The sequence below is a fragment of the Paroedura picta genome, chromosome 17 (genome assembly GCF_049243985.1).
Source record: "Paroedura picta isolate Pp20150507F chromosome 17, Ppicta_v3.0, whole genome shotgun sequence".
Classification (NCBI taxonomy): Eukaryota; Metazoa; Chordata; class Lepidosauria; order Squamata; family Gekkonidae; genus Paroedura; species Paroedura picta.
Window position 1 is genome coordinate 8,197,541 of NC_135385.1, and position 23,440 is coordinate 8,220,980.

The 23,440-nt window shown below is 52.2% G+C and overlaps 2 protein-coding genes across 7 annotated transcripts in view; one reads left to right on the forward strand and one right to left on the reverse strand.

Moving 5' to 3' along the window:
• PLD6 (phospholipase D family member 6) overlaps positions 1–15,418 on the forward strand; it is a 45,621-nt gene extending 30,203 nt beyond the window's left edge. Inside the window, exon 3 of the mRNA XM_077316694.1 lies at positions 15,010–15,418. Within this exon, the coding sequence (XP_077172809.1) occupies positions 15,010–15,079 (70 nt within the window). The 3' untranslated portion in view covers positions 15,080–15,418. The remainder of the gene's footprint in view (positions 1–15,009) is intronic.
• The window catches only part of MPRIP (myosin phosphatase Rho interacting protein), a 77,102-nt gene that overhangs the window by 24,296 nt on the left and 29,366 nt on the right, over positions 1–23,440 (reverse strand). For 3 of the 6 annotated variants that reach the window (XM_077316686.1, XM_077316688.1, XM_077316687.1), the window contains exons 4-13: positions 16,455–16,606; positions 15,906–15,990; positions 11,407–11,602; positions 10,218–10,737; positions 3,906–4,047; positions 3,313–3,426; positions 2,272–2,328; positions 1,905–1,973; positions 1,599–1,688; positions 731–840 (exon numbers count right to left, since the gene is read on the reverse strand). In XM_077316686.1, the coding sequence (XP_077172801.1) occupies positions 731–840; positions 1,599–1,688; positions 1,905–1,973; positions 2,272–2,328; positions 3,313–3,426; positions 3,906–4,047; positions 10,218–10,737; positions 11,407–11,602; positions 15,906–15,990; positions 16,455–16,606 (1,535 nt within the window). The remainder of the gene's footprint in view (positions 1–730; positions 841–1,598; positions 1,689–1,904; positions 1,974–2,271; positions 2,329–3,312; positions 3,427–3,905; positions 4,048–10,217; positions 10,738–11,406; positions 11,603–15,905; positions 15,991–16,454; positions 16,607–23,440) is intronic. The other 3 variants (XM_077316689.1, XM_077316690.1, XM_077316692.1) reach the window with 1 other exon arrangement.

Consider the following 23,440-nt stretch of genomic DNA (forward strand, 5'->3'; position numbering starts at 1 on the left):
GAAAGGAAACGAACCAAGCGGGACGGGTTGATATCTGACTGAATGTTTATGTTAGTCCCAGCGGGAGATAGTCCAACAAGTCACTGCGCTTCATTAGGAACCAAACTGAGAATAAGAAATTGGGGAACCAGCTACGGCCCTCGCCTACAAAGTGAGGTTGACACGTGAGCCAACAAGGGTCCAAGCTGTCTTTTGCCAAGGGATGATTCTTATACAACATTTCGCCCATGGGAAAAAACATCTGAGGAGGAACGAATTTGGAACCAGGAGAGGAAACCTGAAAAGGGGAAAACGCTCTCTCTGAACTGCTCCCAAGGAAGACTTTGTTTAGATTTTTAAACATCATTTCAGCTCCTTGTGGCTTTCCTTTTCCTGGAAGAATTTCCTTCTCTGGATATTATTTTTGGGTGCCTCCCTCTCCTTTTTGACTTCTGATATATCATTCTGCTCTAACGATTTCCCGGGGAGGGAAGGGAATCTTTCCCTTTAAAAATATTTCTGCATAAACCAAAGCCAAAACATTTTGAAAAAATCACCAAACAATTTACTTTTTCCTTTGCTAACCGCCATGCTTTTGAGCCTCCTGTCCCTGATGCTAATAAAAAGCTACCCTGAGCTGCGCTCGAAGAGGGAGAGGGAGAGGCATGAGATGCAGCCTGGGGTCAGACAAGAGTCACGGACCAGAGAGGAAGGGAACCTCGATGTGGCGCTGTGCTCCCCCATCTCTTACTTGGTCACGTCTGGGGCAGTGGTGGGCCGCACATGCTTCATGATCGTCTGGATCCAGTTCCGGCGAATCCCCGAAGTCATCGCCGAGAGGGTGAACTCTCCTTCTTTAGTCTGCATGAACACAGGAGAGTAGAAGTCAGAGGACTTCTGGGCCACGCTAGTCCCCTGGAAGGGGAGTTGGAAAGGGCATTTTCGGCAGGGCTGGTGTTACGCCATCTTTTGCAGGAGCGAGCTTTCAGAAGAGTTGGTTGAGAGCATGGTGCTTAGCCTCTCCTTCCCAGGATTCACCTGTTATGGATTTACAGGCCCTCAGTGCAACACCCCCCCAAGGAGGGATCCACAAGATGCCGCCATCCCAAAGATGAAAAACTCGGAAAATCTATTTGGGTCCCTTTGATTCATCCTTTCCATATAGCAGAGGACCCCATGGGGCTTGCTGAACTTCCCTGCTACCCATCAAGCATCTCTGCACTGGCTTCTGCACCGGAGATCCGGCTGGCTGTGCAGATTCATGTGGTTTGGGCAGAAATTGCCACCAGCGTTCGTTTTATTTTCTCTCGCTACTCTTTATATTTAAATAGATACATTTAAATTATTCTGCTTGTCCCCTCCACTTGGGCTCCCCTTGGGTGTGCCTGTAGGGTTGGCTCCACTGACCATGGAGGCCATTGCGTGGTTGCACCCACCACCCTGCATCAGAATGCCCCAGGTACTCACTGGCTCGAAAAGGTTGGGGACCCCTGGTATCAAGGGACACGACACCCCCACCCCCAAATTGCCAAGATCCAATTGCTTCCCCACCTCCCCCCCTCCCATCTGAACCACCTCCACTTCCACAGAACTGCCCATTCCATCCTGAGTACTCTTACGTGGATCTGGAAGCCGTAGTTCCTCTGGACGGGATATTCCGTCACATCGAAGCACGTGGACAAGTCGATCTCCCCATCCAGATCAGCCGCCTGAGGAGCAGGGGAAACAACATTAAGGGGAAGACGTATTGGAGAACAGCCCTGAGCGCTCCAGGAACTCCCCCTGGCCCTTCGCGAGCCATGCAAAAGGCTGAATGAAAAGTCAGGATTCTCAGAAGAGCCCGACTGCCAGAGGGCAGAGCCCAGCATGGATTCTCCTCTGCAGGATGAAGAGAAATGAAGCCACCAGCGCCAGCCGTCACCTACCTCCTCCGCCACCGAGTCCCGGTAATATCGCAGGCTTTGGTCGGTCAGCACAAACCAGTGCTTTTTCCACTGTGGAAAACAAAACAGGTTGTTTTGTGAGGTGCTGGTCATGTTATTGGGGGGCAAGCAGCTACCTGCCAAATATTTTTTAAAAAGTGAGTGGGGCAAAGTTCCTGGCAAGTCACAGGACATTTGAACCAGGGAGCCTAAAGGCTCTTCACTGTGTGACTGGCAGTAAGCTGCAGTCGCCATCTTGTGTCTGGCTCCGCCTCCCCAGGCAGCCATTTTTGCGGTGGCAGAGGAACTACGAGGCTTTGTTGGGAAACTGGGCCCACCACACCATGTCAGGATTTCACCCGACGCTTACCTGCCCGTCTTTGTACTGCTTGGTTAACCATCCCTTTTTGAAATTCAACAAGTCGGGCTGGAAAGCGGAAAACACAGAAAGACGGTTGACACAACCCAGACGGAAGGAACTTTTCCAGTAAGGAAGCACCAGTATAACATTTTGCGCCTTTTGAACAGCCTGCTTCCTCCAAGGAGGCAAGAGTGACTGCCCCAAAGTCACCCCCGAAGAATCACGGACAACTTGGACTTCTGGGGAAATGGCCAGTCCCAACCGAGCAATCTTTACAGGCATACTGGTCAGTCCTGTCCAAGCCTTGCTTCGAAACTTAATCGTTTTGCTCTCCGGCAACCTTGAAGCGGCAGACTTGGACATTTGTTCTCCCAGGAGCATTTCTCCTCCCAGGCCCAACCCCAGCAGCCCCCTCCCAGGGCTCATTTGGGGGTGAAACAGAACGACGTGCAACAAAACTACGAGCATCAGGGTGGGACGAATATGCGCTTGAAATGTCTGTGGGTCTCAAAGTGACCTGCCCACCTCTCTAGCGTTCTCCTTGGCACTGGCCTTCAGGCATAACCCCCAGACCCTTTCTGCCTTGTTTCAGCATCCCCCGGTTCTTCCTCTCTCCAGCAGAATCCTGACTATGCTGCCAGGACAGCCTCTCCGAGACCCCGGCCCTAAACCTTAACCACTCCCTCTTTACACATGGGTCTGAAAACTATACATGCCATGTGTTTTCACAACTGTCCAGCTGACGCAAGAGGCTTCCAAATACTAGAATCATAGAATAACGGAGTTGGAAGGGACCCTTGGGTCATCTAGTCCAACCCCCTGCACCATGCAAGACACCCACAACCGGATTGCTCATCCCGTCACCTGCCGCCCCCTTGAACCTTCACAGAATCAGCCTCTCCGTCAGATGCAAGCTTGATCAATGCTCAGCTGTGTGAGATTCTTCCCCCCAAAGTTGGATTTGGAAAGGGCTCAGGATGGCTACTCAGGATCCCTCAGGGTCAGGCTGTAACTACGAATGGCTTCTCCCCCCCCCCCCCAGTGGCTCACCGTCATCGAGGACTCCGTGGATCGCCTGTCCAGTGACTTAGCCCTGCGGTGTGAGGCCAGAGGGCAAGAGGCCAGGTCTTGGATGGGGCCCGTGGCTGACTCAGGATCAAAGTCCTGCAAAGGAAGAAAGAGAGAAAAACCCTGCAGATCACAAGAAGGGTGATCTGCAGATCCGTTCCTCGATTGAGGCTCAGCGGCCCCTGAGCAGGTAGAATTTTTTAAAGCCACTTTTAAGCTCGCCATCTATTTCTTTAGAAGTTTTGTTCGCTGCCTGTCTCCCTCGCAGAACTCCAGGCAGATAATGTAAATAAATGACACGATGATTTAAAATTGCCTTTATTAGAATTGCATTGGTTTAAAATGGCAATACACCAATGCAAGGGGAAGGTTGCAGAAATTTATTCAAGGGATAAGCTTTCGTATGCCCAAGTCCCATTTAGCCCAGGCCATCAGCTTCCCCCCCTCTGCCATGCATGTTTGTGCGAAAATCACAAATATTTCCCCCCAATATGGCTCCTTTCCAAGCCAGAGCATGCAAAAGTGCGATTGTGAGCCTTTGAATTCCGCAGGGAAGAGCCTTTTCTGCCTCTTACCCGCTTCCTGGGGTAAACCCTTTTCTCGCTCCTGCCCTGCCGCGTCTCGCTGGAGAGCGCGTTGCTGCCGGACACGCTGGTCTCCATGTGCTCGGCGTTCTCGCTATCCAGGGCCTGGAATTTCTCTATCACCTGGGACCTCCTGGAAGGAGAGACAAGAAAAAAAGGGAAACCAGCAGGGCCTTCAACAGAAGCCACTACCGTCTCTCCCAAATTACAACTATTGAAAAAGATCCTTTACGATATTTGGGGGGGTGGGGGGGAGAGGTACCCTTACAAGCTCTTCCTACGAGGACGACCTTCAGTGGCCCTGTGAGAATCGGTCATGGGGAACACAGCGGTACCGGGTCTTGTGGACCCCCGGGTCCACATTTTGTTCTGTGGCCCTGACTATGCTGGGCCGGTTCTGAGATGCCCTGGCTCCGGCACGGTGAGTGAGATCTGGGCCCTTCAACCGCTCCAGCAGGCCCACGGCTGAAGCCAGGAAGAACCACATGGGACCGCTCGAGAACCCACCTCAACGCCCCCAGACTAAGCATCCTCCAGCCCCTCAGAAGGTCTGCAACTGTAATTTAAAGACCCAATTAACTTTGTTGTTGATTTGTTATCTACGTATCGTATCTGTGTATCGTGTTTTTATCTGATGTTACCTGCCCTGCGTCAACTGAGAAGGGTGGGATATAAAAATAATTAAAAATAAATTATTATTATTATTAGAGACAGGGTATTTTCAGTGGTGACCCCTTGCCATATTAATTTCTCTCCTCCGTGAAATTCGTCCGGCACCTGCCTTGCTTTTTTTTTTTCAGCTGTCGTAATGAAGGCGGTCCAACTTTTTAATGCGATTAAGATTTTTATCTACATTTTGGCGGATGTGTATTGGATTGATTTGTTGGCCATCTTAATCTGGTCTAAATCATTTCCTTTACGAGCCGCCTCGAGTTCCACAAGGTGGAATGGCAGCTAATAAAAGTTTTAAATAAATAAAAAACACTATTTGGTTTTGAGGATGTTGTTTTACTCTTCATCATAAGCTGTCTCAAGCAGGCCTCTGGAGAGGTGGCATAACGTTTTTGCAAGTCAAGCGTTCAGCATCAGAGAGGAGTTGTGGCACAGCGGTTGAGTATCTGTGTGGCATGGGAAAGGTCCCTGGCGTCTCCTGTTAAAAAGGACCAGGCAGTAGGGTCAAGTGACCCTGGCTCAATGCAAGAGCCTCTCTTTGGCACGCAGAAGGCCCCAAGTCCAGTCCCTGGCCTCTCCACTTAAAGGATCTGGAAGCTGGGCAGATACAGCTGGTCAGAATTTGGCTTGCTTCCCCAGCCTTGAGAAGTGCAACTGTCTGGATCAAGCAGATTACTGCTGACAGAACAGGGATCACTTTTCCACGTGAGTCGTCTAGAAGTCCCTGCCTTCGAGGCATGGCGGGGAATTTTGGCACGTTCTGTCTCGCTCCGGCACAGGAGCGGAGAATTCTCTGCTGGCTTCCGTGGGGAGGGGGCAGCAGGAGAACAAGGGCCAAGCGGTGCTCCCCCACCTCATGCAACTATGAGAACTTACAGCCTCGTCTTATTTGAAGCTCTGACAGGATCCCTGCAACATGCAGGGAAGGACTCATGAGGAAGGGGGTCTTCCTCTTTCTACGTGAAGACGCTAGTTTTCCGACTGCCACGGAAAAAAACAGCATGGGGGCTTTTACCAGGAAGCAGCAGGAAATATGGGGCTTCCAGTTCTGAGCGCATAGGGAACAACGGCTGGAATATACAAGGTCTGTAGGGTGCATGATTCAGGAGCATAGGAAGAATGCCCTGTGGGGGGCATCGGAGGAGATGTGCATTTAGCCTAGTTAGCTTCGGAACTTCCTGGTGTTTTATCAAATAATCTCCCCCAGTTTCCTGATTGGCTCACTGGAGACTTCCTGCTTTGTTGAACACACTTCCTCCCTGCTTGCCTCCAGAACAGGCTGAAAGAATAGCCTGGCACCTTTCTCTTTGTTTTAAGTAGCCTGGCGCATCTCTCTTGCTTATGTAAACTCCACCAACCACCACATCTGCCCATGACGCTATGGCATCACCAGGTGAGGACAGAAAATGCAGCTCTTGAGAAAGTCCCGTGGAACTCGGCAAGACTTGCTCCTGAAGCAGCAAGCCTGTTTATATACCACCCTCCCAGTGAGGCAGCTCTGAAAAGAGGGTTTGGAACTCATTTTGCACAGGAGTGGAGGCTTACGTCCTGACAGAAGAGTTTTGTGTGCCAATATATTTGATGGCAACCCAACCGTTTCCTGCCTGGAGCTGGGTGTTCAAAAAGAAAGGGGATCAAATGAATCCAAGGGGGAATGGGTGTCTCCCCTGAACGTATGAGCCCATGTGCAAAGGTTTTTGCAAGTTATACAGTCGATGGAGAATGCGGCAGACTTTAATTTCGAACGACAGAGGGAGTGTTGATTTGGAAAGAGCCAGGCGAACGTGAGACCCGAATTTCCCCGCGACACCTCTGTCTGCCCAGCGCTCCAGATTCGCCTGTGTGATCAGGATCCCAACATGCCGCATGCAGCGAGAGGAAAGAGCCCACGAGGGGCGGCCCCACACCAAAACGCCGGTGGAATAGACAGCTCCGGGTGACTTGGGGGAGCTACAGATGCGTCTCACGCTCAGAAAAAAAAACGCCCCGCTCAGAACCCCCTCGCAGCCCCTTTCGCAAAAGGCAAACGGTTTGCATTTGGACTCCTGCAAATCGTCTGACGGCCAGCCGCACGTCTGCTTCGTGGTTCGTTCTCCCACGCACCCCCCCCCCCTTTCATCTTGGCTTTGCAAAAGGAACAAATGCGAGGGGAATTAACATTTGCCTCGGCCAAAACGGGGACAGTCTGGGAACAAAACCCTTTTTGTTTTTTAAGTCAAAAACCAAATGCAAAGAAAAAAAGCCAACCCCCTCCGTAAAGGAACAAATAAAAAAAAAGCAGGTTGGTTTCTTATGAAAGGGGAGGGGGGGGGGCGTTGTGTGCCACCGAGTTGTCTACTGCTTGAGATTTGAGATGAGATGGTAGCAGAAGCAGGTGGAGTAAAGGACGGACGCGCCACACAGCGGCAGAAGCCGGAGAGCCACAAGACCTGAAAAGAAAAGAAGGCTGGCGAATGAATGCACAGAGAACAGTCTCTCTCCTTCCCCACCCCAGTCAAAATCAAAGTCGTTAAAGCTTTCTAGACACACAGAAAACTAAAATGCAAATCATCGGCAAAAGGGAACAAAACAGAATCTGTCGCAAAGCCCCCCCCCCATCACCTCCTCCCCCTACAGGCGGTCTTCATTCGGAGCAAACGAAGCGACTGTGCGTGTGGGGCAGGGGCTGGAGGGTGTCCGTCCTCCCCGATTCCCCTTGCTTGCGTCTTCAAGGCCATTTAAAAAGGGGAAATTTGGAGCTCCCACAGCTGGTCAGGGGGCCAAGCAAAGATAGGTGGGGGGAACCCCGTCCACTGCGGAAAAGGGCAATCGGAAAGCATGATTTCTGGGGGTGGGGTCAGCACTAGGGACAGAAGGCAGGCCCAATGCTCCCCCCCTGGAGTGACTGTTCTGGTAAGGGATGGGATACAGGGCCGGCCCAAGTGCTTTCCTACGGCTGCTTTCCTGAAAATGGCACCCTTCTCCTGCCGCCAATGAGAAACCGCCTAGGCCCCTCGCCTGCTGCACAAGATCCACGTCCGTGAAGAGACACTGGAGCATTCCAAGACTTTGGGGAAGGGAGCGAGGATTCGTCATGCAGATCGTTCCAACGTGACCGCATTCTCCGTGCTTGGAGAGGTGTGGCCCCCCAATTCATCGTTATTAAATTTGGGGTTTGATCGGGAGATTGATCGTTTGGGGCTAGGGTCAAGGTCAGGAAGCAAGAGAAAACAAACGGGGAATAAGCACAGGGAAGGGTGGGCCAACTCCTACCCAAGACCGACCCAAGTGAGGGCGTGCCCTGCTCCCGGAAACCGTATTTGCTTCGCAGCATCTCTCCTGGTGGCCAGCAGAGGGAGCTCAAACACCAGTCAATCCCTGCCTCTCTTGCAGACACAATTTGGCAGCCCCCTTAACTGAACTCCCTTTCAGAGGGTAGCTCTGACTCCCAAGAGCTCATCCCAACCGCCCTCAAAATTATAGTCCTTTTTTAAAAAATAGGGTTTGTTTATTTTTTGCAGAATTAGTTCTGCAACCCCCACCAGACACCCCAAAAACCCTCTAATTTGTAGAGCATGTGGTGAGGGTGGCAGGGAGATGGCAGCCATTTCAAACCAGTCCCAAACTGGTTTATGCGAGTGGAATAGATGGGCATTCCCATTTGGCCCCGCGGAGCTAGTCTCCACCGATGCGTTTTCTGGGGCACAAAGGCTCGGCGAGGGGAGAGGGCAAGAGGGCGAAGTCAGTCGTAATGTGAGTGGCCGTTTTTAGCGCGTCTACATCATCTGGGTTGTGAGTGTGTGATGATTTCACACTGAGGGAAGTGCTTCTGGGTGCATGCAGAGCATGCCAGGACCTACAGACCAGAGAAGGGGGGGGCGAAAAGATGTGCTCCCCCAGGGGTACACCAAGTGCACGCCGTTCACCTCGAGTTTGCTCAACTCTGCAACGCCGACAACAACAGAAGAAACCCAAGGGTGTGCGTGTGCACACGTTGGACGGGGTGGGGGTGGTGAGTGTTAACAAACACAGCAAGCTAAACACAGCAAGAAAAGCAGCCCAGCAAAGCAACATGGCGGGATTCACAGGGAAGCGTCTACAGTCGGGGCACGCGTCTGACAAAGCTGCGGGAACACCTCTACTTTGTTGTCGTCCTCCTCTAATTCCTCACTCTTCCTCCAGCGCCTCAGTCTCCTAAACTCTGGTCGGGTTTCTAAATTGCTACCTGACAAGGAGGATCTAGCTAATCTCTTGACTCTGATCTTTGTTTTCCAGGGCCTCGGCTCTCTTTCCTAATTCACTGCTCCTCGCCCCCAATTTTAGTCAAAGCCTTTTAAAAAAGAATCTTTCATCGGTCGATAGCCTCCTATCTAAGGCCTTGATTTTATTTTCTCTCTCTGTCCGTGAATGTTGTACTTTAGCAAATAAAAAAAAAAAGCAACAGCAACTTTTGTCCCAAGTTTTGACATTGGCTTGCAAATCCTTCTGCACAGGCTGAAGACTGCACAACTTCAGAGGAAGTGATTCCTGCAGGCCAACTTTTAGAATCTTCACCCAGGAGGGCAAAATGAAGGCAGGGGGTCAGGGGTCCGTAGGCGGGGAGGTAGGTGTGCAGGGCCATCAACTCCGCTCCCTTCTTCAGGGGGAAGCCAGCTGGAAGCACATCCCAGCGCACAAACCTTCTTCCCCAAGCAAGGTAACATTTTCAAACTCGCAGCCCCACAAACCACAAACCACCCAAGGGTTAAAGCACAGCCACGAAAGAGAAACGAATCCACACCGCGGTTACTGAAAAGCTGCCGTGCGGGCTTGCGGCAATGCCTCAGAGGTTACAGCCCTGTTCGTGCATTGCAAGGGAATGCACGTTGAGGGGTACATTTGCGGGGTACAACGCATGCACACCTGCTTGGAAGAAGGGGTGAACGTGCGTTCCCTTTATAAAGGAACGAGGGGAAGAGCCCCCAGGTGAATGTGGGGCTCGAATTGCACGCTCAGGGGGATGTGCCTCAAATGTCACATGAGAATTGCTCGAGGGGTGAGAAGAGAAACATCAAGGGGACGGTGTGCACGGACAACGCGTGCGTTTGCTGTGACTTGGCAATGAGGTTTTAGTAAAATAATGGGCTTTCTGGGTCCTGCCCAGAGGACAGCTCAGGAATCCTTATTGCACTGTCTTGGAATAACCACGCAGCACTCCAGAGGGTTACTTGGTTGTCCCCCTGCAACCCAAGGATTTCTCACGGCATCCCAGGGACGAAAGCAACGGGGTACCTGCTTGCTTCCTTCTTAGCCTTCCTACCTGCCTGCCCTGCAAAGTTCAATGCACACAACCCATTAGAACCTCAAAAGAGCCCTGCTGGATCAGGCCAGGGGTCCATCTGACACAGTGGCTAACTGGTTCCTCTGGAGGGCCAACAGCAAGGCAGAGAGGCCATCTCCACAGGGATCCAGAGCGTGGCTTCCTCTGAACGTGGCCGTCTCCTTCAGTGAGTACAGCCACTGGTGCACGTTTCCTCCACAAAACTCCCTAATCCCCTCTTAAGCCTTGGAATCTCCACCTTCTGGCTCTGCTCTGACTAGGGAGATGTTAGGCGGAGATCAACCCCCCCTTCCCACCCCTTGTGGGTTGTGATGGCGCCGTTCGGGCCTTACCTCCTCTCGTTGCCGAAGAGCCGGGCGACTTCCTCCCTCCCGGGGCTGCGGGCCCGGTTCCTCCTTTCCAGCCGCTTCCGCTCCGCTTGGAAGGCTTCGCGGTTACTGATCCTAACGGCCTTGGGGATGCTGGCCAGGGTGGCGTACTGCCGGCTGGCTTTAAAGGCGCCGGACCGGGTCGGCCTCTCAGCCACCCCGGCCCCGTCTCGGCCGACGGGGTCCTCGCACGTGGCGGGGTAGGCGCTTTCCGAGTCCAGGGCGTTGAGGGAGAGGCTGTAAACCATTCGGCTGCCGGGCCGGGAACCTGGGGAAGGAAACGGGCAGCTTTCCTCCGGGGAGGGTGACGTGAGGTCACTGTACCTGTCATTCGGGGTGCCTGGGCTGGGCGGGGACGGCGGGGTCGGCAGCTGCTGCTCTTCCAGCTTGGTGTCTTGCTTGGTCTTCTCCAGCGAGAAGTAGCCGCTCTCCACGCGCGCCTTCCGCCCGCAGTCGCCACGATCTCCCTCCATCACGCTCTCGTCTGGGGGCACAAGGGGGACAACAACAGCTCAAAAAAGAAGAAAGAAACCTCAAGGGGACGACTCCCGCCACTTCCATGTGAGGAAGGTCAGGTTGACAGAGGGACCGGACCACGGTCTCCCCCCAAGCTTTAAACCAAGGGGGAGATGTGGACGCTTGCGGCAGATTTGGAATTTCAGCTATTGGTGCCAAACTCCACGTGGGACCAGGAAACCTTCCAAAATGCCAGCTGAAGTCCAGGTGACAAGGACCCCGGAGAAGTGGGCTTCTCTGGAGGATGGCCTCTGAAGAATTTTGGGAGTATGAACTTGGAGAGTGTGACATAGGACCGGGGGCCACTTAGGAGAGGGCCTTCTTGGTCATGGCACATGGCACCAAAGCTCTAGGTGAATACTTCTTTGTTCCAGCTGGCCTTCAACTCAACAATCCTCCTTCCAAGCCAATGTCCTTATAGCCGTTTTTATGTGTTATGAGTATTTTAGCACCGTTAGTGATGTACTGCGTGGGGAGGGGGCTTGATTTTAATGGTTTTAAAATGCAGGTTTTTATCATGTGCAATTTAAATTGTCAGCTGCCCTTGTGACAGCAGAAAAAGTGGGACACCAACGATGCAAATCCAGGCGGATGAGAACAAAATGACATTCAATCGCTCTCCGACATCGGTTTCTACCTTCTTTGCTCTCCAACGTGGGCTCTTTCAGGGAACAGGCAGATGGAGGCGGAGCTTCTATGGGGCTCGGGGCCATGCCCACCGCCCCGTTTGCATCCGGCTGGTCTTCCTGCCAGAGGGTCGACTTGGTGCTCGGGACCTTCTCGGCACTGAGGATGCTGCTGCTGGTCACGGCCATCTTTGCTGGACCGGGTTCCTAAAGAGAACACCAAAGACACAAGACGCATTAAGATCGCTCTGTCTGCAGACCAGAGTTTCCATTCAGTGCCCATTTAGGTGACTCCGTTTTCCTTTCTGTAGGAGGAAGAATCGGATGCATTCAGCACACGGCTGCTGCAGAAAATGGCAGGCCCATGTCCGGTTCTCCTAAGTTACCCTGGGTAACTTTACCGCATGCTTATATCTCACCATCCATCGTATTGCATGTTTACATGCTCCACCAGGGGAACATTACGACATATGAAAGCATGACTGAGCTCTGAGGCTGATGAACACTAAACTTCCCTTTTCAGAGGTAGCCCTGAGTGAAGTTCAGTGTGGAGTTCCACCAACACAGAGAGGTACCTACAACTCCAAAGAGTTTCACAGGGCCTCTCTTTCTATGTTGATCAGAAGAACTAATTTACAGCCTGCCTCCTCTTACAGACCCTGGGGCTGGTTAGCCCTGGGAGGCCCTCTTCCTCTTCTGGACAGGACACGATCCTCAGTCGAACCCAATGGGGTGGGCAACTCCACAATACACCTGTCAATGGTGGGTTGGAGGATTCCAGGACTTGTGGGTGCGGAGCCTGGGGAAGGTGGAGATTTGGGGTGGGACTTCAGTGGGGTCTATTGCCATTCAGTGGGGCTCCCAAAACAGCCATCTTCTCCAGAGGAACTGGTCTCTGCGCTCTGGAGCTCAGCTGTAATTCTTGGAGATTTCCAGGCCCCACCTGGAGGCTGGCAACCCAGCGTGCAATGGGAGAACACCCTCCCCGTCTCCCTCACCCCTGAAGCTTTGGGGGTACCTCACCCTCCCTGTCACCATTCCTTTTTTGGAAAAAAAATTCCTTTCTTGATGTCTGCTTTCAGTCTGCCTTTTGAAAAGCCTCCGTGTCCATTTCAGGTTCTGACAGCTCCCTCCGCCCACCACCACCCTTCTCTATTATAGTAACAAGAACTTTATCTTTACTGCCTGCCCTTCTCGGCTGGCTCAGGACAGGAGGCAAGAAGGCATGTACAAGCAATCAGGTGTCATTGATAAACAGTTATTAAAGGTTTTACATTAAAACGCATTCATTAAATGATATTATTAAACTGCTTTTGGTGTACAAAACTTTACTTGAGAAACATCATGTGTATATTAAGAAACCCATGTCTGCCGAACACCGTGCTCTTCCACAGTGGCTCAGCTAGCTTCGCCTGGCTTCGGCCGCAGGAAAGTTTTTCTAGCAGAACCTTGCTCCTCCTGCAGTTCCGGAATTTGTTTTCTCCAGCCCCCCTACCCGGTCTCTCAGATGGCGAACACTAAGATTCAGGCACAGTCTCTCATTGTTCACAACCTGCAATCGCTCCTTCCCTTCCAACAAGAGTGACCAACAAGAGGCCTCCTGACCTAAGCGAACCAACCAAGATGGCTGCCGTACGGATGGGCCCCTCAAAGCATGCTGGGAAGGCTGAGGGGGAATGCACCCGAGGAAGGGGGGAAAGAGCGGAAGAATTGCTGCAGCAACCAAGCCAACGTCCCTTCCCTCGCTGCTGAAGTTCTCTCGGTTTTTGCAAGCAGACTCTCTCCACAAAGAAACGGAGAGGTGCACCACAGGCCCAGTCCGCCCCATTCGTTCCACGGGGCACCGCGAGAGAGCACGGCTTGCTCAGGCTCCGCTTCCACTCACGGCTTTTCGGAGCCTCGCGTCTCACCCCCCCCCCTCCCGAAATCCTACTTACCTTATTTGGTGCTCAGGAGAACAGGCCCTGGACGGTTTCCAGGGGAGTTGCCGTGGCAACGGAGCGTAATCCAAAAAATTATATTATTCAGCCAGCGTTCTCCCCCCCCCCCTTAAAAAAAACCCTGCTTCCAAAAAAAGCTTTCGGGGGCCGGATTCACACTGTGCGACGCTCCTTCGTCCTGAGCTTTGGCCTCGAGCAGAGGAGGGCTACTCAAGTACGGGGTTTGCAAGAGCAGGGCAATTTTGGAATATGGAGGAGGGACCCGTTTTAGAGATCCCCTCTGGAAGGGGGAAGACGGCTCTCACCGCATCAGCCAAGGACGTTTTGGTAGGGCTGGGCGACCAGATCAAATGCAGACTCAATCTGGCAAGCCCTTAAGAAGAAGATGAAGCACCAGCTCTTTGTAATCTGCTTTTCACTGCCCGGGGAAGTCCGAAGCGGCTTACAGTGCCCTTCCCTTCCTCTCCCCACAACAGACACCCTGTGAGGGAGGTGGGGCTGAGAGAGCCCTGAGAGAACTGAGACAGGCCTAAAGTCACCCAGCTGGCTGCACGTGGAGGAGGAGTGGGGAAGCAAACTGGTTCCCTGGATCAGAGGTGTCTGCTTTTCTCCATGGCACCAAACTGGCTCTCTTAAGCACCCAGGGAGTGAAATCCTCAGGGCATGGCCGCCCCATGAATTATCTAAGCCGGAGGAGAGGGAAGATCACGCGGAGGACAGACCCTCCTTCCTATCCGAGACCTCCCGCACCTTCCTTCCCGGCCACGGAGATCTCAGGCTAGACTGGGCAGGGCCATTCCTAGAGAACAGGAGGGCGGCCTCTTTGCGGATTCCGACATCCACGTGGGGAGAAAGAGACCAAACTGAGGCAGCTGTGTCGCTTTAGCAGTGTGTGTGTGAATGAGGGTAAAGTATCCCACCCTAAAAGGTAAAGGTAAAGGTATCCCCTGTGCAAGCACAGAGACATTCCCTTCCCCAGTCATTACTGTTTTATCCCACAGCAAGCAAGCTGGGTACTCATTTTACCAACTTCGGTAGGATGGAAGGCTGAGTCAATCTTGAGCCGGCTGCTGGGATCGAACTCCCAGCCTCATGGGCAGAGATTCAGACAGCATGTTGGCTGCTTTACCACCCTGCGCCACAAGAGGCTCAATCCTACCGTACACGCCCCAATTATGAGATCAAAAAGAGAAAGGTCCAGATTCAAATGGGGAGCCGTGTTGGTCTGAAGTAGCACAATAAAATCAGAGTCCCGTCGCACCTTTAAGACCAACAAAGATTTATTCAAGGCGTGAGCTTTCGAGTGCTTGCACTCGAAAGCTCACGCCTTGATTAAATCTTTGTTGGTCTTAAAGGTGCGACGGGACTCTGATTTTAGAGAAGGGACCAGTGACTGTTCTCTGTCCCCCCCCCCCAAGCTTCTTCGGCTCCCCCCTCCCCACAGCTAGCCAGCCCATTTTGCGCAGAAAAGATAAAACCGCCGTAACAAAAAACAGAAGCCCCTTCCCGTCCGGGACAAAGAGAAACCTATTCTCCAGGGCAGCAGCAGGGTCGGATTCTGACCCCGTGGGACGCTCCCCCACGCCTTCCACGTGGCAGATTCCGGCTGGAAAAAACGAGTCACCGGCTTGGGCTAATTCCCTCCTTCCCTCTCTCTCTTTTTACCATTTATAGTCAAAAGAGAGTGAAATCGTCATCGCCGGATCCCCGGAGAACAGAGTCGCGGCCCCTGGAAGATCTGTGATCCCGACTCGGCTGGAAGCCTCCCGCTTGGAGAGTTTTATCTCCGGGGACTATCTGGTGCGGAGAAGCCAGAGCGCTGGGCGGTTTTATTCTGCCCAAGAGGCCCGTCGGCAGCCGAGAATCTTCCCCTCGTTCTCCCGTTTGTGATCGCAGAAGGGGGAAGGAGGAAAGGGAAGGAGAGTGTGAGCTCTCCCCCAGCTACTAGGCAAAACTGGGCAAGCATGAATCTGGGCCTTTGTACTGCAGCGTGTACTCAGTGCAGACTCACAAAGAGAATTTCTTTAGGACATTCTCAGGATACGTCTGCGTATTACCAAGAAGCATGGTTCTAGTCCTTATGAAGACAAGACTCTGTAAAAAATGCCTCCTGCTGTATCAGACCGTAGGTCTGCAGGAAGCCCACAGGTAGGACACAGAAGCCTTGGTCTCCCCTGTTGTTGTTCCTCTGGCAACTGATACACAGAGGTACACTACCTCTGAACATGGAGGCTCCGTTGAACCGAGACGACTGGTTTGAGAGGGGCGGCATATAAATTAAATAAATTGATAGTATGGCTAATCGCCACCAGCGGACCTGTCCTCCCCGAATTTGTCAAATTCCCTTTTGACAAGCTGTCCGGAGTTAGCTGACGTCACAACACCCTGTGACAGGGAGTCCCAAGTACCAAATAAAAACCCAAATAATCAAACAAAAAAACAAGCAAATAAATAAAGAGTTGATTGGTGGGCCTCGTTCACAACGACTTCTGTCCTGTTTTAGAGGTAAGAATTCAGGTTCTGGGGGGGAGGGAGAGATGATGCCCCCAAGGACTGGGGGCCCTTTTTACCTGGGGGGTGGGGGGCTCAACTTTCCTCTTTTTCTTCTGGTTCTGCTTGTTTGTCCTCGGGTAGACAACCAACATCTCCAGCCACCTGTGGGTGAGACGGGAAAGCAACGTTGGGTCACGCAGCTGGAAAAGGCATTGAGCAGACAGACTCTGAGCCTTGTGGCCAAAGTTTTCCTAAGAATGCCAGAAGAGCCGAGCTGGACCCAACCAGTGAAGGTCCATCTAGTCCAGCCTCCTGTCTCAGGCAGTGGCCAATCCATTCGTCTGGAGGGCCAACCACAGGACTTGCCCTGATGCTGCTTCCTGGCACTGGGATTCACAGGTTGACTGCCTCTGAACAGGGAGGTTCCCTTCAATCACCATGGCTAGTAGCCACTGAGATGGCTCCTCCACTAATATGTCCCCTTGCCTTCTACAGCCGTCAGGAAGTGGAACCCCAAACAGCCCCCGGGGGTGGCACTCACGTGGCCCGTGCCCACTGTAGCCTTCTTGCCCTCTATCCAGCCTCCCTCCCCTCCCCTCCCCTTCTCCAGGCCCATCCAGGCTCACCCGCTGATGATCTCCTTGTTCTCGGCACGGATGAAGTGCTCTTTCTCCGGCGTCAAGATGCAGAGGGAGAACTTCTGTCCCGTCCGGCTCTCCCCGTCCACCACGTCCAGACACTGGTTCATATTGATGGTGCCCTGAGCTAGCGTGGTCGGCTGGAAAGGGAGAGAGGCGGAAATTAAAGGAAAAGCTTGGAGACTTTCGGGGAGGAGCCTGGGGTTTTCAGAGGGACCTCAGTGGGGTCTAAAGGTCATCTCCTAGTGCAGTGGTTCTCAACCTGGGAGTCGGGACCCCGTTCACAGGGTGGCCCTAGATGGCCAGAAAAATCGGATTCAATATCTGGTATAAAAAGTCAATTTAGGAATGTAGGGAGTGGGGACAGCCTGTCTGCAACCTATATATCTGCTGATTTCTTTCCGCAGCGGGAAGAAGCAAGAGCCGTGCAAAAGCACACGTGACTTGACAGATCTTGTCCAACGTGTGTAGGATGAAAGGACTCCATTTTTTTTCTTGACACAGAGCTGAGAAACCCAGAAGGCAGTTGTGCGTCTTTGCGTATGTGTTTAGTGCGGATGGTCACAACTGTATTAACTGCGTATTCCCCCCCCCCCAAGACATGAACTGGACACTGGACATCAGATACAGAACCCAGACCAGGGTTCACAGGCAAACGGGGAAAGAAGACATGCCAGTGAGTCTACGACAGACCTGCCGAAAAGGCCGTTTCCAGAAGTCTGGAGGGACCAGGCCCATCCAGAAAAGCCCTTTCCTCTCCTCTGATCATCGCACGGCTGTTGGAAGCATCGACAGAGCACATGCCTCCCACGCAGTGAATTAATTCACTCCCCCTCTCCCCAAAGCCCAAAGTATTTAACAGTTTGTTCACTGGCTCAACCAAAAGCCTGGTATAAGGTATATAATACAGGCGGACAAGAATGCCTGCCTGGAACGAGAATTTTTAATGCTGGCGTGCAGACGTTGGATATACATCCATGCGCAGGAGGTGGGGCTGGTGATCCCGAAAAACGAGCGGCAGAACTAGAAGCAGTTCTGACATCTGTTGGTCTGAGGGAGAGGGCTTGCCCTCAAAAGCTCACGCCCTGAATAAATCGTTGTTGGTCTTAAAGGTGCCCCTGGACTCTGATTTTATCTGCTGGTGCCACCATGGTACAGGCCGTGTAGGAATGCATTTCTTTCAACGTGAGGGGCCGTGGCTTAGTGGTTGAGCCTCTGCTTGGCACGCAGAACGTTTCCGGTTCAATCCCCGGCATCTCCAGTTGAAAGGACCAGGCAGGAGATGATGGGAAAGACCTCAGTGGCTCAGTGGCAGAGCCTCTGCTTGGCAGGCAGAAGGTCCCAGGTTCAATCCCGAGATTCTCCAGCTGAAGGGACTAGGCAGGAGGGGATGGGAAAGACCTTGGCCTGAGACTCTGGCGCTCAATGGTAGGGCATATGCTTGGTCTCTGGTTCAAGCCCCATCATCTCCAAGCCCATCTCTCTCCCTCACAATATGTATTTCAGGGTGCTTTTGCCCAAGATGTGAAATTTATCAAGCTCCTCAGATTGAAAAAGTACTAATTTCGCTTCACAAAACGGAGACACAGCACAACTATCCAGAAGCCATGTGCTGCTGTCTCAGATTGAGCAGCCGCTGTGAAGTCACTTCTTTTTAACGGTGGGGAACAACATGCAGAGAACAATGACTCATGCAGAGACACAGGAAAGGGACTCCCAGTTCTTATTTCTGCAGTCTCAAAGGTCAACCCTTTAAATACAGACACACAAAAGTTCAGGGAAAAGAATAGATGAAAAGAATCAAAAGGTAAAATTATCGCCATTAACTTTTGACTTTCCAGTCTGCTAGGACAACAATGACCAAATAATTCAAACTCCTCCAATTCTCACAGGATTATTTACTTAAAATTAATTCTAAATTACTCTCTTTGCTCTTTAAAACCACAGAACCTCAGATAATTCCCCCCCGCTTTCATCCAAGAAGTCAATAAGGGGTTTCTAGTTATTATTTCTAAAAAGTTGTTGCTTTCCCCCTAAAAAGATCCGCCTGGCCCTTTCTGCAAGTCCCAGCGTCTTCTACTGAGGGCATTCCTGCGGATTCCCAGTTCTGAGCATATAAGAATCCTGCCGGCCTTCTCGTATCTATAATCAAAGTTTTGTGCCGATTCCCAAGCTATTTATCCATCAGTCCCCGAAGAACAGCTTCAGGTCTCGGTGGATATTAATCGTCAAGATCTTCTGCGTCAATATACGTATTTTGCGTCCAAAGCTCTTTCTTTCCCGCAGGCTCAAAAGCAAGATGCACCCCTGATATTAATGCAGAAAAGGGAATCGGCTCTCTCTCCAGAAAAAAATTGGGTTATGGCCTCTTTAAGACAGAAGCCTGGATTATCCGTCTCCAGCACACACACGCACGCACACACACCCCTTCTTAAATGCCAGTTGTAAAACAGTGCCCATCGGCTTTGTTTACATCAGTCCGGAGCAGCTGCAGTGCTCCGGAGAACGCGGCGCTCAGAGTGCCGCTGCGTCCGAATTCCCCGTGGGCACGGCCCATCCGCATTAACGGGCTTCAAAGTCCCCCGCCGCCCGGCCAGTCGCAGCAAGCCAAGGAAACAAAAACCTCCAAACTGTACTTTCCATTTCGACAAACCATCGTAAAACTTTCCGTGCTTGGACAGGATGCAAAGCGACTTGGCAGAGGGGCCAAACCCAGAACCGCTTAGAGGGCCGAGAGGGGAGAGAGAGGGGGCGGGCGGTGTGCAGTTCGCGTCTTTCCCTCTGCTGTGAGCTTGTGCAGGAGGGAAGACCCCACCGCCGGCAGCCTGGGGATATGGACAACAGTCTACCTTGCCGGGCTGTTGTGAAGAGCAGCCTTGCGTGTTTCCTCCTGTTTGCGTGTTTCCCCCTGTTTGCCTGTGCTATCCCGAGAGAGTCAAGTCGAGCAAGTTTGTCAATAAACAGTCGCTCACCTGCTCACCTAGGGCAATTGTGCATCGCCTCCAGGTAACCAGGAAATGAAGCTTTTGCAAGTCCGGCCTCTTTTCCTCTCTGCTTTTCAGGAAAACAAGGAGCCTCCCACGCCTAACAGAGAGAGGCAGAAGTAAACAGGGCCATAAATAAAACTTCTTGTGGACTAGCAACCTGCGGGTCTCTTTGCCCACAGGTTTTTCTTTTGTTTACGCTTCCCTCTAATGCTCACTTTTTCCCTTGGGGAAAACCTGCCAAGCACTCCAATTAGCACGTGGACCCGGTTTCCCCTGGGACGTGGGTGAACACCTACCAATTAGTTTCTGTGTGTCTTGTGTTCGCCAGGCAGAGCTCCAACTGGTGCACCTCTGCCAGCCGCTCGCTCATCCGCCCGGAAAGCAATGGAGCGGGAGAGGAAAGCAGGGAGGCGAGATGCCATTTTGGCATCTCCTAAACCAAGGCAAAGGGCTGAGTTGAGATGGTCACAATTATCCTGCATGCACAAGCATTTGGGGTAAGGGGGGGGGCGAGGTGTGCCTGCCGCCGCTGTTGCAAAAGCAAAGAGAACGCAAAGGGCTCGCTACTGAACTACAATCTGCAGCGAACCACCGAAAACCAGCAGAACAGCAACAAAATAAATAAAAATCAGAATCAAAGCAAAATCACACTCAAAGCAGTGGACAAAATTGGAAATAAAAAAAGTAAACAGCCGAAAGGCAGAATCTCTGTAAATCCCAAAGTATTCCGAGTTCAAATCTCCCTCCAGCCACGGAGCCACTGGGCAGCTTTCAGTCTAGCTGTCTGCACTATAATGAACCGCCTCGCAGGGCTGTTGTGCAGATTTCAGAGTGAACGCACAGGAGTTATTTCGAATGCGTGCAAATGTTCTTTAATGACAGTGTGGAGTAGCAATCCCGCAGGAATGTGCTTCCCAGCACCTGCTTCCCACTACCCTGGAGCAATCAGTTCAACTTGCTTTCCCCCCAATGAAATGAAACAGGAAATGCTTGGGAAGAATCCGGCAAACACCGCCCCTGGGTGTGTTTCCTTCATTAGGGCCTGAACAACAACATGGAGGTGAGCGTAAGACCCTTCTCCCAGTATACGGTGGTCCTGAATCGGCCCCCCACACACCGGGACAAATGGCACACCAAAAAGGGACATATGACCCAATCTGAGAATGTAGCTGCTCAAAAGATAATGTGAAGCAAATTCCCTTGCATTGGGAGTGGTCTCGTGTGTGTGTTTGTTGGGCATTTAGACTCCCTGCAAGTAGGGTTCCCAACCTTCAGGTGAGTCCTGGAGATCTCTCAAAATTTCCCCCTGATCTCCGGGAATCTGAGGTCGGTTCCCGTGAACAAAATGGCCACACAACAGTGAAGCCATATTAAATTCTGCTGGAAGAAGAGGAAAAGATCACGGGAGATAAAAATTTTACTCCCAAATTGAAAAATTCTGTAAGAAGTGCACGTGGTAGCAGAGAGGAGGGTCGGTGGTTAGTTAGTGGTAGGGTCTTGGCACGGCAGGCTCTGCCTTCATGTAAATATCTTTAGGTCAGCAGCTGGCGGGAAAGACCTTTCCTGGTCCTGAGATTTGAGATTGGGGGTCCCCAACTTTTTCTTCTTCTGGGCCATCTTGAGAACTCTGACCTCTGACCTGGGGTGTTGGGCACAGCCTCGGAATGGCCACTGTGGAAGGAGGAGCCAACACAAAAAAGACCCTGGCGGACATGGAGACAGACCCACGGAGGGTGCCCAAATGCAGGAAGCAACAGGAGTAACCCCTTTTTTAAAATACTCAGGGGGGAAAGGAGAGGTGTAATTGGTTGCAGTGGCTGCAGCTGCTGCGGAAAGAAGATTTTGGGGTTCTGCACGGCCAATCAGAAACCCCGCTTGGGAGGAGCCCCAAATGGCCCCACACTTTCTCAAAAATCATTCGCTGGGTGCCATAAAAGGGGTTGGTGTCCACGGGGACCACCTCGGGGACCCTTACTCTGAAGAGCCGCTGCTAGCTAGAACCTCTAGTATTTGTTTTCTTTATAATTGTATTTATTTTCCGCCCCATCTCCTCAGACTCCGCGCGGATTGCGTCATGATAAACTACGTATATAAAACAACTTACTAACAAAACCCCCCAGTAAAGTCACAGTTCTGGACCGGATGAGAAGGCCCTCTGATTCTTCCGACGATCTCTGAAGGGGAAATCGACACATTTTTTCCTCTCCGTTTTTTATCGCCTGAGGCAAGGAGACGCCGACGGGTTTCTCTTTCTAGCATTTCGCCGACTGGGCCAGCGAGTTCAGCCAGAGGACATTTTAAAAGAAGCTTAAGAGTTTATTCAAGGCAGACAGTGAGTCTAAACAGCCAAACCGGGCCAGCCCGGAGCACAGGGGTAGCTGCGTCCTGAGCCAGGATTTCGTCCTGTTAACCCTCTCGGAGAAAGGCAGAGAGAGAAATCCCACTTGGGGCCTGGGGTCCAACCACCACGTCCTTTGCAAAGCCGGTCAATGCAGAGTCGCTGCTGGCCGGGAATGGGGAGGAACCTTCGGGGAGCACGGGGGAGGGGGGACACTCTAGCTTTTGGGCAAAACTCTATGGTAAAATATGCTTCAAACCCGAGTTTTGCCCAAAAACCAGAGTGCCCCCTTCCCCAATGTCATTTCCTGGTGACGTCGACATGTTTTGTAAAAATGTGGCATTCTTCCAGATCGTGCTAGTTGGGGAGGCGAGGTCAGTCTAGGAAGTCGAGGGTACCTCCCAACTCTATGATTCTATGATCTCTGCCCCGGCCGGTAAACGAGGCAGCCATGCAGAGAAACGCCACCCCAATCCCCAGTGGGATCCTTACACCACACCACCCTTCCTTCCCTCCAAGCCTCCCCAGGGGCCGAAGCCACCCGGAACTTAAAACCTATACCGTGCATTCTCAAACGTTCCCTCGTCTGGTCGCCTGCGGTGAGCAGAAATCTCTGCAGGCGAGCAGGCGGTGCCGTTTTCATCCTTTTTGAAAGCAGCTCCTCTCCCTCCCCTCTTTTGAGGCCAGGAGCGTTCAGAGGGACCAATATTAAGATGCTCGTGAGCTCGAAATTAACTCAGCGGGTTACTCAACTGGGTGGGGCTATTCACAGGGGTGACAGGAGGTCCTGCTGTAGCTGGAAGTCATATGACCTTTCACCCTGCCCCTTCGTCCTTTCCCGTAACGATCCGCTATTCTGCGCCCCCCTCGGGTCCTCTCCTACGTCTCCCTGTTCCCACCCGTGCAGAGCAACTCTGCAAATGTTTATAAAACGGGCATCTTGTTGTGAAAGATTCCCAGGAAAAGCGCCGGGTGGGTCCTGCCAGCCCGTGGCTGGACTCCCCACGGAGAACTCCCTCCCTCCCTTGGCCTGGTTGCAGCACATAAAAACCAACTGCGCCTAAAACTCAAGTGTATCCATGACAATCCACCCCCCAGCAAGCATCAACCACGGCGTTGAGTCCTGCCGGTTACGCAACGCATTCCCCCAGCCAGGTCTCGAAGCAGAGAGAGGGGGGATGCGGGAGAGGGTTGCGGGAAAGTGGCTTAGGGTTGAAAACCAAGACACACACACACACACACACACCAGGCCAGCTCTGCTCATTTGGCTGGACACAACAAGCCCATGCTTCGGTGGAGTTCTGCTTGAGATTTAGGTTTGTTTTCTGGGGTCTGCAGTCTAAACAGTATCCACTCTCCTCACCGCAGGCCCCGTTCCTGCCGGCGACATTTGGCTCGTGTTAGGGAGCCCGTCCTGAATCTCAGTGAGAACAAAGGCTGCAAATAACCTACATCGATAATAATAAGAAAGCAAGTAAACGAGTATTATGATTATTAGGGTTGCAACTGGAACACGCGCTTGCTTATTCCAAACAAGCAGCGTATTAATTAGAGCCAGCGTGGTGGAGGGGTGGAGACGGGCAGCCTCTGATCTGGAGAACCGGGTTGGCTTCCCCACTCCCCCGTACGGAGGCATACCAAAGAAAAAT